The sequence below is a fragment of the Drosophila hydei genome, unplaced genomic scaffold (genome assembly GCF_003285905.1).
Source record: "Drosophila hydei strain 15085-1641.00,03,60 unplaced genomic scaffold, DhydRS2 tig00000361-arrow-arrow-pilon, whole genome shotgun sequence".
Taxonomy (NCBI): Eukaryota; Metazoa; Arthropoda; class Insecta; order Diptera; family Drosophilidae; genus Drosophila; species Drosophila hydei.
The window spans coordinates 459,773-478,081 of record NW_022045717.1 but is presented as its reverse complement, the minus strand read 5'-3'; the positions used below and the strand labels follow the sequence as shown (position 1 = coordinate 478,081).

At 45.6% G+C, this 18,309-nt stretch overlaps 2 protein-coding genes and 1 long non-coding RNA gene across 10 annotated transcripts; 2 read left to right on the top strand and 1 right to left on the bottom strand.

The window, feature by feature from the left end:
* Positions 1-913: 913 nt before the first annotated feature.
* LOC111604071 lies at positions 914-12,748 on the bottom strand. Of its 7 annotated transcripts, none has more exons than XM_023321952.2 (7): positions 12,731-12,748; positions 5,854-9,412; positions 5,599-5,779; positions 4,982-5,218; positions 4,465-4,922; positions 4,243-4,412; positions 914-4,184 (listed from the first exon to the last, which is right to left on the bottom strand). In XM_023321952.2, the coding sequence occupies exons 2-7, from the start codon at positions 9,199-9,201 to the stop codon at positions 1,409-1,411; spliced, it is 7,170 nt and encodes a 2,389-aa protein (XP_023177720.2). In that variant the 5' UTR covers positions 9,202-9,412; positions 12,731-12,748; the 3' UTR covers positions 914-1,408. The 7 variants fall into 7 exon arrangements, with proteins under 7 accessions (XP_023177720.2, XP_023177717.2, XP_023177721.2 ...); XM_023321949.2 differs by lacking the exon at positions 12,731-12,748 and adding an exon at positions 11,996-12,071; XM_023321953.2 differs by lacking the exon at positions 12,731-12,748 and adding an exon at positions 11,996-12,071 and having other exon boundaries at positions 4,243-4,409.
* On the top strand, positions 11,003-13,340 carry LOC111604072. Of its 2 annotated transcripts, XR_002751724.2 has the most exons (4): positions 11,003-11,074; positions 12,014-12,134; positions 12,206-12,365; positions 13,060-13,340. It is a non-coding gene; the product is annotated as an uncharacterized LOC111604072 (long non-coding RNA). The 2 variants fall into 2 exon arrangements; XR_002751723.2 differs by having other exon boundaries at positions 12,014-12,365; positions 13,060-13,338.
* A 1,947-nt stretch (positions 13,341-15,287) lies between these two features.
* Positions 15,288-16,838, top strand: LOC111604032 (putative GPI-anchor transamidase). The gene is made up of 6 exons (XM_023321889.2): positions 15,288-15,476; positions 15,541-16,052; positions 16,124-16,241; positions 16,295-16,405; positions 16,467-16,627; positions 16,703-16,838. The coding sequence occupies exons 1-6, from the start codon at positions 15,417-15,419 to the stop codon at positions 16,791-16,793; spliced, it is 1,053 nt and encodes a 350-aa protein (XP_023177657.1). The 5' UTR covers positions 15,288-15,416; the 3' UTR covers positions 16,794-16,838.
* Positions 16,839-18,309: the final 1,471 nt, after the last annotated feature.

The following is an 18,309-nucleotide window of genomic DNA, read 5'->3' as shown; positions in this document are numbered from 1 at the left end:
GAAAAATAATTTCTATATGTAGCTTGGATATTCCTTTTAAACTCATTTTCGATTTCTTGTCGCAGTGTAATAATTAAATTATAAAAAAAAATTAAGCTTAAACTGAAAATTAACTCTAACTTTTCTTCATAGGGTATGTATATATGTGTGTATGTGTGTGGGTGTGTGAGTGAGTGTGCGTATGTATGTGTGTGTGTTATGTTAATAAAGAAACCAATCGGAGCAGACAGCTTAGACAGATTGCACAAACAAAAAGCCCCAAATGGACTTTAAACATACAGTAAAGCCCTCGCCCACGAAATCCAAGCACAGCTGCTGTGTTGTAGCTTCGATGTTGGGGGTATTCGAATACATATATATAATATATGGATGTTCATTGAATGGAACACATTTTGGCAGCTTTTGGTTTGTGCTCTGCGAAAGAGTAGAAATATATTCCCTCTCTCTCTCTCTCTCTGTTTCTGTTCTGTCCTTTGCAACTGCTGATCTATATCTATATATAGCCTATATGTAATGAGAGCTATATAGTATTCATATAATGTATGCTGGTATGCTAACCACTAGCAATTTGGTATCTATAATACACGAATGCCCAGTTATTTCTCAACTTCTCCCTTCCTTTGCTTTATGTGCTCTAAGGTCTAATAAAAAAATAGATTAATATATATATATATCTATATATATATCTATATATATATATATATATAGTATTAATGTATGGTATTTCTGTTCTGATCTATCGTGTAACGATGTTAACTTTGAAGGCTGACTTAAAAACACATGGTTAATAATTAAAACACACACCGTATAACATAATACTAAATACTACCAAGTATATATGCCTAACACAATATATATATATATATATATATATATACATATATTTATATATATATACACATGATGTAGCTGCATATCCTTTACTTTCCTTTTCTTTCCCTTCTCATCTTTGTCGTTAAATTCTTCAGCTCTCTCCCTCTCTTTCGCATCCATTTGTATAGTTTTCAACTCTAGCTGTATATATATATATATATATATAGATAGATATACATATATATGGTATATACTATACATAAGCCTAATCTATCTTTAAGTTTTGTATATTCTCTTCTTTTCATTTTACTCCTGCTTGGTTCGTCGCTTCTTCGCTTCTTTTGTGGTTGATTCTTATTGAATACATGCTTTATTCTTAAGCCTAAAGAAAACACCCTGACTCTGATCTCTGATCTCTGATCCAACTTCCCTTTCTCTCGGTCACCTTATATTAGTTTATATCTTTTAAAATGCATATGCTTTTGCTTCCCTTTGCTGCTTTCTTTATGCAAATTAGTTTCTGTTCGATTCGCTTTCCTTCACTGGCAGGATTTTTAGTTCTTTCTATCTCTAGTTGCAAGCTTCTGGCCAATCATCAGTCCTTATGCCCGCCGGCATCCCCCGTCGATTTACCTCCTCCGCCGGCCATGTGCTGCGGAATCACCGTCAATGTTTTGGGTATTTTGGACATGATGACGTTGTCGATGAGCTTCTGCTGCTGCTGCTGTTGTTGCTGCTGCTTTAGGGTGAATGTTATCCCACTGCCCAATCCGGTGCTCGTGGCCGTCGTCGACTTGCCGCCTGTCGAGTGAGACAGCTTGTTGGCTGCGGCTGCGGCAGCTGCAGCTGCTGCGGCACCATTCAATAGATACTGATTGGCATCCGGAAAGTTCTTCCACAGCCACGAGCTGTTGCTGTCCATGCCGGAGCTGCTGTTGTTGGCAGCAGCTGTTGCCGCTGCCAGCGCATTGCTCAGCAGCGGCTGAAAGTTCGAAGGATTTGCTCCAGTGGCGTTGCCACCAGCTCCACCTCCAGTGGCATTCTGTGGATTGCTCAGAGGCGGCATCGGCTTAGGAGCGAGCCTTGCCAGGCGTAGGGCACTGCTAGCTGCAACACCTCCTGGCTGCAGCGTGGGCAGTTGCTGGTATTTATGTTGCTGTTGCTGCTGCTGCTGTTGCTGCAGCTGCTGCAGCTGCTGACGCGCCGTTTGCTGCGCTGTCATCTTACTCATGGCCACAAAGCTCTGCTGCTGCGACTGCTGTAGTGCCTGCTGCTGTTGTTGCTGCTGCTGCTGCTGCTGCGAGTGCTGCGACTGTTGCTGCTGCTGCTGCTGGGTTGTCTTCGACTTGGCGTTCGCTTTGAGCACCTGGTCGCGCAGCAGCTTCTCGCGCCTCAATATGCACATCCGATTGTAGTCAATGATTGAGATAAGGTATGGCTTGCCGCCGGACTGCACCTGCACCTGGGCGGGCAGACGCCGCCCGTCGGCTGTTTGGAAAAGCGTCGGCGACTTGCTGGGCACTTTGTGCTGCTCCTTGAGCGGTATCAGCGTCGGCTTCCAGCTCTTGCTCTCGTGCCGCTCCTGCGGAGTCAGCGTGTCCGGCAGCATTATCACACTGGGCCCCGGCCCACCGCTACCACCGCCGCCACCACCGCCCGATACAGCGCGCGGAAGCTGCAGGCGCTTGCCCGCCAGCGCTGGCAGCGTCGCCGTTGCAGAGGCGGCGCCACTCGTGCGTCGGCGCTGCAGGCTGATCAATTCCGGAGGCGAACTAAGCAGCTGTGCCACATTGGGAGGCGCTGATTTTTGCGCTGCCTGCTGCTGTAGCATTGTAGGCGTGGCATTGGCCAACAGTGGCTTCGACTTGGGCTGCTGAGGGAGCAACTCGCCGTGGCTCTGGCTGCTGAACTGCTTATTGGCCATGTCCAGCAGCTTATGCGGCTTCTCGCTGGATGCAGCGGCAAGCTTGTGATTGGGCTGCTGCTGCTGCTGTTGCTGTTGCTGTTGATTGACCAGCGGCACAATCTCCACCGCCTTGTTCATGCCCAACAAATTGGTCTTGAGAATGCTGCGACTGTTGGACGCACTGGTGGGCACCAGCGGCGGAGCATCCTTCGACTGCAATGTTTTGCCCGGCGAGTCGTCGCCCACAGCAACGGCTGGGGTGGCACTTGAACTGCCGCCGGTGGACTTGGCGCTGTCTTTGGGCCGCGCTATGATTGTAACCGCATTGGAGCTGAGCTGCTTCGTGAGCTTATCCACGGAGACGTTGCGCAGGTGATCGAGTGGCAGCAGTCCACACTCATCCTCCTTGTCCATATCTTCCTCGTCGTCATCGTCATCGTTCAGCTCCACAAGCGGAATGACGGGCTCCAGCTGGCCAGACGACGACTGTTCCAAGCTGTTCTTATTGTTGCCAGTGGCTTGAGGTGCAGTCAGGGCGCTGGCTAACACGCTGCCGCTTCCAGCATTGGGAGAACAGGAACTGCTGGCATTGGCTGACGGGTTGACAGCATTCGGTGAGGAGGATGACGACGACGACGATGAGGAGGCGGCGGCGTTGACGACGGCATCGGCGGGTGGTGCGTTCGCGCTGGCATTTGCCTTGGCATTGCTTTGCAAGCCACCGCAATGGCCATGATCATAGGAATTGAGACGCTGGCGCACAGTTTGTGTGTAAACGCTGGCATTGGAGGAAGCGTGAGCGGCCAGTACCAGATCTCCACTGCGATAATACTTCTCCAACAGAATGAGATGGCGCAAAAAAGAGCTCTGATTGCCATATGGCTTCTGTAGCTCCTCCCAGAGTCGACGCGTCGGCTCATCGTACTGCAGGAAGGTTTGAACACGCGTCCAGCCTTCGGGCGTGCGCTGACTGCTGCTGCAACCAAACGGCACCTTGAACTGCACACCCAGATCCTCCTCGCCGTGAAAGAGTTCGCGCATGGAGATGTTCGGATTGCCACGCAGCACATTCGAAATGTCGGCGCCTGCCTTGCCCTTCGCACTCGCATTGGCATTGGCAGTGGCATTGGCATTAGCATTGGCATTCGCATTGGAATTTGAATTGGAATTAGAGGTGCAATTTGCGACGGCTGCGACATCCCCAGCTAGATTCTGTTGGAGTATGGCCTGCAGCTTGGACATCTGTTTGCTGGCGCTGTTCGCATGCCCAATGGGCGTCGTTGAAGAGCTGCTCGAATTGGAATCGGTGGGGCCATCATAGTCCACGACCATGGGCAGCTCGCTGGAGGCATCATCACATGCAGCAGTTGGAGCAGTTCCAGCTGCCGTTGCAGTCGTGGCATCCTCCTCATCCACCTCGGAGGCCTCGTTGCTCCCCTCCTGCAGATTGTGGACCTTAAGCAGCCTGCAGGAATCATTTATTAAGCAACCTGCATCTGAATCATATTGTAGCATTTGCTTACCTCTTGCGGTAGTTCTTAACGAACTCCGCCTTCTGGGATTTGGTACTATCCGGCGGTTTCATCAGCAGATTGGCAAAGTACCGACACAGCTTGCAGACGGCAGTGCCAACGCCCAGCTGCACAGGTATACCCATCTCAGTGAGCGCCTTCTCCAAGCGATCAGTGTCCTGCTGAGAAACTAATAAGTATGCAGATTGTACATATGCATGCATAGAAGCTTACCGAGGTAATATGATACATGTGGTTCTTGCCCAGACGACGCTTGCAAAGCACACAGCCCGAGGATTGGATGACCGTATTGTAGTGCGGTTCACATAGCCAGACGCTCGAGGTGCCCGGCGGTATCTCAAAGTTTAGCAGGCACTTCTTAACGCTCTTGCGCACGCATTTGCGCCTCAGCGAGTGGCTGGCCGCATCAGCACAGTCCTTGACAGCGCAAGCACGCTGCGCCGCCGAGCCGGAGACGGCGCCGGACGAAGTTGTCGCAAACTCGGCGTCGCCAGCTTCCCCGGCGAAATGCTTGTCCAGGCTGTTGCCGTTGCCGCCGCCAGTTGCGCTACCCGTCTCCAGGTGGCCGGGCGCCGAGAGGCGTTTTTTGTATGAAGGTGCATTGGCACGACGATCCACATGACGGAAACAGGCGTCGCACAGGCAATTGTCCACAGTCAGTTTCTCCTCATCTGCAGCGCAAATTGTATGAGTACATTGATATAATAAGAGCATGTTGCATGCCACCTACTTGCAAGTATCTTTTGCTGACGCTCCACAGACTTGATCTGGCCCACGTGGCAAGGCGTGTCGTATAGTCCAAACTTGCCGCTGCAATAGTAGCACTGATCCTCGCACAGGCGACCGGGATGAAACTTGAACGAAGACGCTTTCTCCGGTATCAGAATCTTTTCCTTTTCATCTTTCTTAACCATCTGATAGAAGCCGTGCTCCATTTGACCGCCATGACCTTCGGAGTGCGACGAATCTGTGTACGCAAAAAGCATTTACATATATAAACAAACGGACTTCATATATAAACTGAAGGAAACGAGTTAAATGAGCTATAATTGATGATAAATTTAACACTTGAAGAGGCCTAATTGCTGCATGCCCGAATTGATTAACACCTGAGGAATTGCCTGGTATAAGAAAGTCGGGCAGATGCAGTAGAAGTTGACTCACTGCCAGCCCTGCGAGGGCCGAGTATAACAGAACTTAAAGTGGCTTAAATCAAGTCTAAGGCTATGCGACTGAATCAACTAATAGCGATTTGATAAATGGGGAGCCAATCGAAGGCGAACAAAACAAAAACAAAATCAAGAACAATAACAAATGCAACACTCAAACAAACAGTCGGCCACCAACCCAGGAAATTCTTGGAGGACGCATTGTTGTGCTGTTGTTGCTGTTTTGCTGTTTGTTGTTGTTGCTTTTGCTGCTGCTGCTGCGGCTGCTGATTGTTATTATGGTTGTTAAAACGGTTAGTTGTCTTGCGTCCCGCGCTACCCGCGTTATTCAAATTGTTTCGATTGCCCGCACCTTCGTTCTGTAAATGAAAAGAGGGAGGGGATTAGCGAATGTTTGAAAGGTGCGCCAGCTCCAGCTCTCTGCCTGGCTTACCTCATTCTGTATGGTGTAGTAGGAGTCCTCAGCATGGGCCCCGTGCTGATCGGCCGCACGATCGGCAGCGCCATGTCCTCGTGCGCGTCCTTTTTGGAATGTCATCTTGAGCGACTGGCGACGAACGCCGTGCGCCGAGCTGCCAACATTGCCAGCGATACCACCTTTCCGTGTGGCGCTACCCATGCTGCTGCTGCTGCTGCTGCTTGAAGCTGCTGTGCCGCTCGTGCCAATGCCACCAGCTGGGCAGATGCCAGCGCCATGCACTACAGTGCCAGTGGGTACACCAGTGGCGCCGCCTGAACCGCCGTTACTGCTGCGATTCAGCTTGATGACGGTCTTCAAGGTGCCGCTCGACTCGATGTGCGACGCGCTGCTCCCTTTGCCCGCTGATCGCTTGCCGCTCTGATGTTGCTGCTGCTGCTGCTGGTGGTGCACGGCACGCGTGTGCGTGTGTATGAATTCCTGGCGCACCTGTTCGGCAGCCTGGTGAGTGAGCAGGCCGAGATGCTGCAGATGCCGTTCCTTTTCGCGACGCAGGTCGTCGTCGCTATCCGGCGACAGCTTCAGCTTGCCATTGGCTTCCGCTTTGGGCAACTGTTGCTTCTGTTCGGCTGCAACAGCAGCCAATGGTTTCTCCTCCTCCAGCTCGGAGAGTTCCTGTTCCAGCTTAGTGCCCGTTTCCGCTTTGAGTGCCAGCTCCAGTTCCATAACGGTTTCCGGACTAACTGGTGCTGCGACAGCAATCGCATCTGTTGTCGCCGTGGACACATTCTCTTTGTTCTCCTCGGGATAATCGGCGGAGTCTTCGGTTAGGATTTGCATATCGGTGTCATCGTCGGCCACAGCATTCGCTTCCGCTTCCTGCTCTTCGGTCAGTGGCTCCACCTCTAGTGCGAGCACCATTTCAGTCGTCACCTTCTTGGAGGATCGCTCTGGCAGCTCCGACTCCGGTGCCGTATCACATTCTTCATTGGATGCCACCAGCTGCTCCTGATCGTGTTGTTCATTGTGCTTGCTGGCGCTTAGCGCATTGCCGCTGGCATCGACGACGCCTTCCTTGGCCAGCTGTTCCATAATCTCGCTTTCATAGTCATCATCATCGTTGTCTGCTTTAGCCGCCAGCTCATCCTCTTTGGCCTCGCCATTCAGCCCGCTCGGCGAGCTCTCGGCTTCAGTTACACTTTCCACTTCTGCTTCCATCTCGGCTAACGTTGCCTTTTGAGCCTCGAGCTCCGTGCCATCGCAGCTTTCATCAATGCGCAGCTCCTCCATGGTCGCAGTGCTGGACTCCAACTCTGCCTCCGGTTCCAGCTCAAGCTCAGCGCCTTCCGCCTGGACTGCCTCGTCTTCAGCAGTGGTAACAGCTACAACTGTTGTTACTGTTGGAGTTTCTGTCTCGCTTGCAATTTGCACAATCTCGCCCAGCTCCGGATCCTTCTCGATCCCGAGATTGTTAGCCAGGAACTCGGGTTTCTTATAGAACTGCTTAACGCTTATCGCGCTGACTCCTTCGCTTATCAGCTCAGGGCTCAAGGATGGCGCTTTGCCATCAGCATTCGATTCGGTTTCGCCCTCGCCCTCGCCCTCGGGCGGCACATTCTCTGCCTGCTGCCGTTCGTGTCCCGCAGCTGTTTCGATGTCCACGGTCAAGGGCTCAATGCCGTTGGCTGCAGCAGCGGATGTGGACGCCGTGACTTCTGACTCCGTCTCCATGCTCTTGACATCGAGACTCTCCTCGAAATCATTCACTACTTTTTCCTGCTTGATGTCTTCGGCAGCCAGTAAATGTTCGTCCATTGAGGTGGAAGTCAGACTGTCCTTGGAGTCCTCATCGCCAGCTGCGCCGCCCGTTGAGCTGGCGGCCAGCGAGCTGGAACTGACAGATGCCGCTTTAGCGGACAGCAGACTTCGGTTTGCCGAGCCCACGCGCCTTCGCTTGGGCGGCGTTGGCTCTGCGGGCGTTGATGTCGGCGTGGTCACTGTGCCACCAGCTAGCAAACCTGGTGAGCCCGCCTTGCTGTTGCGCGTGGCACGCGTGCTTGCAGCAGATGTGACGGGCGTTCCCTTCGTCTGCGGCCTGCCGCGTCCGCGTCGATTACCTGATTGCGGTGTAGGTGTGGGTGTGGGTGTAGGAGTGGGCGTGGCAGCGGGTGATTGAGAGCCATGAGCAGACTGCTCTTCGTTGTCCGGCGGCTCCAGCTTAATGGTCAGCGTGGTTTTGGCATCTTCCGTGGCACACGTACTCGCAGCATCCTGTTCGTCCTCCTCGTCCTTGAGCTCGACCTTGGCATACTTGAGGCCCAGTTCGGCGTCATCGTCAGAACGCTTTCGCTTCAGCACTTGGTTTTGTTGCTCCTTAGGCTCCGGCGGAGCGGGCTTTTTTCGACGACCACGCGCCGGCAGCTGTGGCTCATTGTTGACTGTCGATGATTGTCGCCGATTGCGGGTAACCCGTGTGTTGTTGTTGTTGTTGTTGTTATTGTTGTTGGCCAGCGCTAGCTCCTGGGCGTGCGCTTTGCGTGTAACGCGGTTGCACGTGTTTGATGCTGTGGCTGTGGCTGCTACTGCTGCTGCTGCTGCTGCTGTTGATGTGGGTGGTGGCGCTGTGGATGTGGATGTGGGTGTGGGTGTAGTTTCCTTCTCCTTTTCTTTACAGTCCTTGGTGTCCTTCTCCTTATCTCTATCGCTTGGTTTTGCATTGGCATTGGCATTGTCTTTTGTGTCTTTCGGTTCCTTCGGCTCGTTTGTTGCCTCCTGCTCGAGCATGTCAATGGCATCGGTGGATTCCTCCTCCTTGACCAGCAGCTCCTCCACTGGCTTAGCGGCTGCTTCTTTGGCTTCTTTTAGCTCTTTGATCGACTTGCGGGAGCGTTGCAGCTGCGCATTGCCTTTTTGGCTGCTGCCGCTGGGCAGTTCATCGCTATCGCTGCCAACTGCCGTTGTCACTGAGTCAGCTGTGTCGCGTGCATCTCGCTTGGTGGTCGGCGACCAGTTGTGTAGTAGCAGCGGCGAAGAGTGACGCGTGACGCGCACATTCTTGGCTGCCAGTGCCTCGGAGCAGGATTTGCGTGGCGTGCCGCATTCCGTTACCAGAGGTGAGGGATCACCTGTTCGTTCTATTATTTCTGTGTCCGGATGTTTATCCTTATCCGTTTCCTGTTCAGCATCAGCCGCATCTTCAGCGAGTGCTGCTCCTGCTATTGATGTGTCTCCAGTGGCTGCTGCTGCTGCTGTCGCACCATCCTCGCCTTGCGCCACGTCCAGCTCAAGTGTGGGCGAAGTATTGTTGTTATCCGTCTTTGCCCCTACTGCCGATGCTGCTGCCACTGGCTTACGCGCCGACATCCTCGAGCGGTCACTGGGCAATGCTGGTGACGCTGCAGTCGACGATGTCGACGCTCCTATTTTGACGCTTGAGCTTCGTTGCTCGCCGGCTGCTCCACCGAATCCAGCTGCAGCTGCTGCTGCTGTTCGTGCTCAGCCTGAATCTTGAAAATCTCTAGCTGCACTTTAACACACTTTAAGTCGTTGTGATTTGGTCCCATTTGTTGACTACCTGTAAAATATTGTTGAATAAATATAAACACATTAGTTAATTGTATCTTCAATCAGAATGTCTGTTAAAACATATGAGGAGTTTCTCCTCTAACATTTAACATTTAACATTTTATATCACGAATATTACACATACGCCATGTGGACGTTGTAAACGACAAAAAGTTAGGCAACAGGCACCAGGAACAGGAAAGGGTTAACAGCTCTGTTAGAATTGCAAAATATTTATATACACACTCACACTCACACTCTCACGCATGCACATATAGATCACATAGTGAGTGTCACTTGCACCCCGTCAGCTTTTGCTGCCCCTCCCTCACAAATGGTAGCCAAAAAGCAAAACGAGTTTGAAAGCCATAACTACAACAATAGCCGTAGCAGCTGGGGCCGCCTGAAAGAGAAAAAAAACTAACACTACGAGCTACAGAGAGCGGGGAGTATACAAGCATTCAAATTGTGAGCGCAGCAAATTCATTGGCAGAAAGCGAATTTAGAGCGTCGCTGCTAACATCAACTGAGGCGAGCGCACATTGCGAATAATTACTGTAGCAAAAGAAATGCATACTCAAAAATAAATAAAACTAAGAAAACACGATAAGCATTTAGCCTGCTGATCCTGTCACTTTATTAAACGCAATAAACGCAGCGACGACGCTCGTGTGAGTTGACAGGCGCCATTTTTTTTGCGTTGCCTGTCAATAGAGAACACAGAGCGAGAGTCACAAAATTGGTTTGTTAAATTGTTTTTGGCAATATGCAAGCAAAATTGGGCGCTGTGTTATTCATTTGCAGCGAAAATCGAGCACGTAAAACACGACCTTCGCCTGGTCAGTGTAATTCTTGGGCTGCAATTGTATAAGCAGCACCAGCAGCATAAATACAGGAGAAAATCGGCCTCCATTTCCCACATCCACTTACACAAGTACAGAGCACAAAACGGATTTAACGTCACTCTCACACACACACACACACATTCAGTGGGTACGTTGTTCACAATCTCACGTACACTAATGCAGCAGTGCGCTCTTCATCGTAAAATGACAAGCCGAAGCCGCCACCACCCTCTGCAACGAAGGCGGTGGAAGTTGAAACAGAAATGACAGCGACAACAAACAGCGAATAAAGGAAACAAAAGCAAATCGCAAATAACAAAATCAAAATGAAGTATACATATTAATACACATATAAAAAAAAATCAATTGTTAATACACACATACGTACGAAGAGTATGCATAAAAAACGAAGAAGGAATTAAAAGAATTGAGCCCTAATGCAGTTGTAAACACACTTATAAGCACACGCGCACGTAGCAGCAGCGGTCCGGGGGCTTTAGCATTGTCTAGTTTGTTTTGTCCTCTTTCATTTTTTTCAATTGTCAAATTTACGACTCTTACTTTTAATGGCGTTGATAAAAAAAATAGTTTAGTTTTGTTTAAAATGTTTGTCCGATCAAATCTGGCTTCTAGTTGTATGCTGCTGCACAGCGTTGCCGCACGCAGAGATGTAGGGGTAAAAGTATCGATAGCATCAAAAGTATCGTTCCCAACATCGATATCTAAATTTTGACCGTTTCGATGTTTTATGGCTCCGGAAATTGCTACATTTGCAAATATAAAATCAAATTTGACCGCATCACCGAAAGTTAAGCAGCAACTAGTGTGTAAGTGTACACGCCGAACATTGTATTGGATGCATTCATTGGATTTGAATTTTTTGTTTTTTATGTACGCCGCACGTGCTGCGTTAGTAATCGTGTAGAAATGGATCACGTTAGATCAAGTGTGCAAATGGCTAAGAAGGTGCATACCGCCTAGTTTTAAAAAATCCAAGCTAATTGCAGGCAAGTAACACATTTAATAGTATTATAGCAGTCAAGTATTTATAAAAATTTCGTTTCATAGTAAATTAAACGGATCAATTAAACCACTTTTACAAACAAAAAAATGTAAACAAAAAATTTGCAAAAATTGACAACTTTATTAATCAATTGTCTTTTTTGCACTGAAAGTTTTCAATTACTTTTATAACATTTGGTCACACTGGAAGCACAAATTAGCGCCTTTTGAAGCATTTGTATACATTTGAAATGAATTCCTTAAGCCAAATAAAGCTTAATAGTTTTAACTGTATTTAAAATTCATAAACATGAAACATGCCTAGATGTTCAAGTCGGGGGGCCAAACCTGCCTGCAGGTGGCCGGGTTAAGCAGCTGCACAGAAGATTCACCTGCTACAGATGACGAGTAGCATTTAAAAAAAGGGTGCACCAGTTGATTTATTTATTAAATTGTTGGGAATAAATAAATAGCCAAATTAAATTAAGCTGATAGAATTGATTTGTTGTTTTTAGGCAATTTGTTTGGGTTTAAAGCAGTTTATATCATTTTTGAGTTTTCTTTTTAATTATGCATGGGAGCATTTTTGTTTGCGAATGATTTGCCATATACGCATACTTGCGAAGATTTCGATGTATGTGTACATGTACATAAACAGCTCTCGCACGCACACCCGAGCAACACATGCACACACATTCACAAACCAACATACACAGCGGGCACATAGCCACAACGACGATACTTACTTAATTCTCTTTTTTCAGAGTCGCCTTCGCATCATTTGCGAATTTTCCGCATTTATTGTTATTCAATTGTACCGAAATCAATCCGCAATCGTTAATAAATTCAAAGTCGGTGGAAACGCGGTCAGTTTGATATACAAATGTACGAAAAAACTGCACAATCCAAAGCAGAGAAAAACAAAAAAAAAATAATAATAATAAAATAAAATGCAGAACCCGAACCGACAGAGTTGTGAACGCAAACACGGTACAAAGTGAAATAACAAGGCAAAATGGCAGCGCACAACGCCAAAGAGAGCGAGAGCGGCAAGAGAACAAGAGAGCGTCACAACGGCGAAATATGTATTCGCCGCCGACTCTGACTCGACCACATGTAAGTGCTATCTCTGAGATACATTTATACCCTACACACTAGTCCCGACTTGAAAGCGACACAACAATAATGTATGCTTTAAAAGGACTTAAGAAATTATTCCAAAGGTATTTTAGTAATAAAATAATAAACAAACAGCTTGAGAATGCAATATTATCGATATATATCGTCGGATAGTCGTTACTAGATCCTAGACAGTCCACTCAATAGTTTAGGCACAGATTCATACGCAATTTTACACGCACACAGACACAAGTACATACAACACACATACAATAGTACACACACATTCAATCTAGTAAATACACACACACGCGCCGAATAACAGTTTTTGAAAGCATATTTGAAAAGTTTTGAGAACTTACTCTGAAAATGTGGTTCAGTGAGTAGAGGTAGGGCACGCACAAGTCGATGTGCGCCCGAAACTTGTCTACGCTTACTTGTTTTGTGCTCTGCCGCGTTGCTGGTTTTGGCCTGGTGCACGACATCCACTGCAAGGACTACAGCTAAGAGCAAACGCTTCGTTTTCGGCTGGGGGTAGCAATAAAACTAAAACTAAAGACTTTCAAGCAACTTATGGCATACAATATTATGTACTTCGATTCGCCTGATGTTGCTGCTGAGTTTTCGCTGTGCTTTTTCGTATGCAAATTCATTTATTCATATCGCTTTTGTCGCTGATTTTCTTTAACAGTTGCTGCTGCCGCCACTGCCACCGCCACCTCAGCTGCTGCTGCTGCTGTCACTCTTCTCTCTTCTGTTAATTTTGCGTGTTTTAATCGGAAATGAAAGAGGCAATGGATTTTGATTTAAATATGGCGCAAGTACTAAAGTCCCGAACGGATGCATAACATTTTGAAACAACAAAGCAACAATTTAACTATTGAAATATATATTTGTATTCCGTTATTGCTCAGGCATTTGTATTGGTAAACGAAAGCACGACGAAAGCACACGATGTTGCTCTTTCGCTTTTTCTTTTCAATTATTTTTCTTTTTGTTTTGTTATTGTGTCGCCCACGAGCTGGCGACGCTGAGTGAAGTGGAGAATCCTGCAAGTGGCAGGCTGAGTCCAGTTTTCCTTTTGATGACAACACACGCACACGCACAGGTGTATGTGTGTGTGTTATTATATGGGTTAAAGGCCAACTTAATTGCCCTGCAAATTGCTCATTGTGCCACTTGGACGCGACCAAAGGGCAAAGGGAAAATCAATAGACCACTATATGTACATATCTAGGCGTCTCACTAACAATAATGGGGGTTTAACAAAGGTTTTTCGACAAGCGTATATCTTGTCTGTATGTAAACAAAAAAATAAAAACACACTTTCAACTGGGTCAAGGTCAAAAGGATGGACCAAACTAGGACATTGCGTAGCTTCATACCATCCTGCGCTGCCAGCCTACTATGCTGTTATAGCTGATGCGTATGCAAAAGCTGCTGCAAGTTAATATTCTAAGAAGTCAAGGATATTCTTGGTCAGCAAGGATCAAGCTCACAGTTGGCGTTAATTGTATTGTCTTTATTGAATTGCTTAAATGTTCATATTATAAATTACGGAGTTATCAATTTCATAGTCTCCTTTAATAGAAAAACAAACAATGTTATGTAAATGACGATCTGAAGATAATGGCCGCCAGCATATCGATAAATTGGTTCACAAATACAGACGTTATTTATGTACAGACAAGCACACACATTCATACGCACGCAAAAATCAAGCATGACACACATGCAGCCGTATGTACATACATTTGGATGGAAAAAGTCGCCTTTTAATTGTTTTCTGCAGGCTTTCATAGCACGCCCACTGCATTAATTTCACCTTTATATGCCTGTGGATACATAGAGCACATATATCTGCAATACATACGCATGCATGCATGCATACATGTACATAAAATAATATGGCAAGTAGAAACTGTGGGCTCTGGCAGACACATTAATGTACATACATATGTACATACATAGATACGAACATGTACATTTGCAGCACACACACGCATGCATATGTATTTAAGCGCTGAAGGCAACAGAAATTGGAAAACGCAATGGCCGACAAACGCCACGCAGCTATCAGCCATGAATCTCAAGGTAAAGCAGAAGCAAGAATATGCGAATATCAATGGGCAGGCATAATGCACAACAATAAACGGATGAAAAATGAAAAGAAAACTTCCGGCAAAGCTCAAGCTCAACACTAAATGGTGAAAAACACATATACTCACACACATGCCCAATATTCGCCCAGACTAAGAGAAACCAAACCCATATTCATGCATTCGTTTGGAAACCCACGTGAATCGGAGAGCGAGAATCATTAAGAACAGAAAAGATATGGAGGAATTGAGAGAGGGACAGAGAGAGTGAGAGTGCGAGCGATGTGATCGCGATTGCGAGATGTTTGCGGCGAATTCAGAGAGTTTCCATAAGCATTGTTGTTGGTTAATTTTCTTTAGTTTCGCCATGAGAAAAGCCAAGTACCTTTGTTTTTTTTTTATATATGCACACCGATATATACATAAAAGCACATTTTACATTTGAATATGCATTTACACATACACATGTATGCATATATTTGTATGTACAAATTTAAGCATGTGTACGAACTGCTTTCGGCTGACGTGCTGTTTATTGCTCCGTTTCTCTCTCTCTTCGTCTTCGTCTGCTTGACCGACATGCCAGCGTCATTTATACGCCATATTGGATTGTCTCAGAACGCCATTAGCAATTTTCTCTTGTTTATTGTGACCCTTTCAGCTGACTTTAGCTGTAATGCTAGCTATCATTCGAAAGCTACACCTATGGGCTTTACGTTTTAAGGCAGAAATGGTCTATTAAAGTCATTTTAATTTGCTAGAATTGGAATCAAAAATGTTGGCATTTAACAACATTTGTTGTCACATAGTTGAGCGTTGCCAGAAAGGTGAATGGCAGCACTGTCAGCTGTTGCCTTAACGCAGACAACTGGCAGCTCTGTGCAGGAACAGGGCTGGCTCAACGCCGGCATACAAGACATTATTGGGGAAATAATAAAAATTAATAAATATGTTGTACAAATGTCTTCTATTGCTGCTCGCAATTATTCAAATCAGCGGCGCTGAACATGTGAGTAAAGCAAATAAAAGGCTGAAAAACTGATATACAAATTATAATCTGATTCCTTTTATAGGAGACCTCAGTACTGCCAGAGGCCTATGTAGACGCCGCTCAACGCTCGACACATACGAACAACTGGGCTGTATTGGTGGATGCATCGCGTTTCTGGTTCAATTATCGTCATGTGGCCAACGTGCTGTCCATTTATCGTTCTGTCAAGCGTCTCGGCATACCCGACTCGCAGATCATTTTGATGATTGCCGACGATATGGCCTGCAATGCGCGTAATCCACGACCGGGCCAGGTGTACAACAATGCCAATCAGCACATTAATGTGTATGGCGATGATGTGGAGGTGGATTATCGCGGCTATGAGGTAACTGTCGAGAACTTTGTCCGTCTGCTAACGGGCCGCACACAAAACGGTACTGCACGCTCCAAAAAATTGCTCTCGGATGCGGGCAGCAATGTGCTTATCTATTTGACTGGACATGGCGGCGATGGCTTCCTGAAATTCCAGGATTCCGAGGAGATAACCAGCCAGGAACTGGCCGATGGCATACAGCAAATGTGGGAAAAGAAACGGTTTGTATACTATGATAATACATTGAATTTGTTTGTGCCTGCGCCTAACTGCTGTCTTTGCTCACTTCCAGCTACAACGAGCTCTTCTTTATGGTCGACACTTGCCAGGCGGCGTCGCTGTACGAGAAGTTTACATCGCCCAACGTTCTGGCCGTAGCCAGCAGCCTGGTCGGCGAGGATTCGCTATCGGTGAGCTGGGACTCCGCTCTAGCAAACTGTTGTAGACAATATCTATTTTGCAGCATCATGTGGACCCCTCGATTGGCGTTTACATGATCGATCGCTATACCTACTATGCACTGGAGTTTCTGGAAAAGGTGCAGCCATTCAGCAAGCGCACGATTGGCGAATTTGTAAGCTGCCAGCATGATCCTTAAACTTAGTTCATTGAAATGTTCATTTGTTTGCTTGCAGCTGCAAGTGTGCCCCAAGCGCGTCTGCATCTCGACTGTCGGCGTTCGCAAGGATTTGTATAGACGCGATCCGCACAAGGTGCCCATCACAGATTTCTTTGGCGCCATACGGCCGACACGTGTGTCCACAGATCGCATCAATGTGACGCTGGCCAACGAGGAGTATGTTGAGACGAAATAATATTAACTATATAAATTGGAGCAGTCAATAATTTTTCATTCTAATACATCTTGCAGGGACTTTGTCAATGAGGTGGCCCATGTACAACCAAAGAAGCAGTTCAAGATCATAATAGAACCGCAATTCACAGCAAAAATCTTGAAATAAGCAATGAGACCTAGACTTAGACGTGTTTGATGAAAAAATAAATGAGTTCCAAATGTACACATTTCATGTGATAATATTAACTTTATTCGTAAATACATTTCATTTCATTAATTTATATCATTATTATTATTATTATTATTAATACAATGTGTAATTTATTAAGTGTGTGTGTGTGTATGAGTGTCTCGAATCGTGCTTAAAATTTGTCAATTTCGGGCTTAGTTCGTTTCATTATTTTGTTTTCTCTCTTATTATATTTTGCTAACATTTCATATTTTTTGGTTTTGCTTTCCTTTGCCCATTTACATCAATGTTAAATTATATTATATTGATTCCTTTTCGTTTTCTCTTTCATCTTTTTACCATCAAACTTTCGCTAATCCATCAAGTAACATTTAATTTAAATTCCAAAACTAAACAAAATATGATGTATATATAATATATTTATATATATATGCTAATGTGTGTGTGTGTGTGTTGTATATATTTATATAAAACGCTTGAGCCAGTCCTTATGCCTGGACACTCGTACAGCAAGTAGAGTCCTTGCATATGCTGCCGAAAAAAAAAACATTTTGTCTAATAGCTATTCTCTCAATTTTCTTCATTTTTCGTTACTTATACACAAAAAATGTTTATTTTTTTTATTTTTATAATTTTTTTAAGAGTAACAATGGCATTTTCCCACACTGTTAGCAGGACGACGTTTTCTCTATCCTTTTGTTGATTTATGTGTTTTTTTTGTTTTTATAAGGATTTTCCTTGTTTTTTTCTTTATATATATTATTTTCATTTTTTTTGTTCTTTTAATTTCATCGTGAAAAATGCCAGATAATATATATATATATAATATATATATATATATATATATATATATATATATATATATATATATATATATATATATATGTATATATATATATGTGTGTGTGTAAGTTTATTAGCTTTTATTGCATCAGTCCCATTTGTTTTGAGTTGTTGTGTTGATCGGTTATCGTTATCAAAAATTTTGTAGGGGTTCTCTTCTTGATCGAATTAAGCACCATAAAAAGTATGTACTCCCCTTTTAGCTCTGGCATACACTTAACACACGCTCTATACGTTATCTTTTCTTATTTTTGATTTATTTATATATATATATATATATAATATATATATATATATTTGCAAGATTTTTGTCTTTGAGCATTTTTGAAACAGATTTGCTTCAAGTTTTCTGCTTCGAATATCGGTAATATCATGCTTAGCGAGTGCTGCCTGTGGTCTGAGTGAATACTACTTAGGATCGTCTACGTGTCTCTATGTGAATCTGTATGTGTGTGTGTGTGTGTGTGTGGATGTCAACTCTGGTAAATGTGTGTATTTGTTTTTTAAAAATTAGCTAGCTAATTGGGGCAGAAGCAAAGTGTTTTGCTTATCTTTTGCTTTCTCTTTTCTAACAGTACATCTAGTGCGTGTGTTCCATAAACGTTACTCGCTACTCGTTACTCGTTACTTGTTACTTGTTACTCGCTAC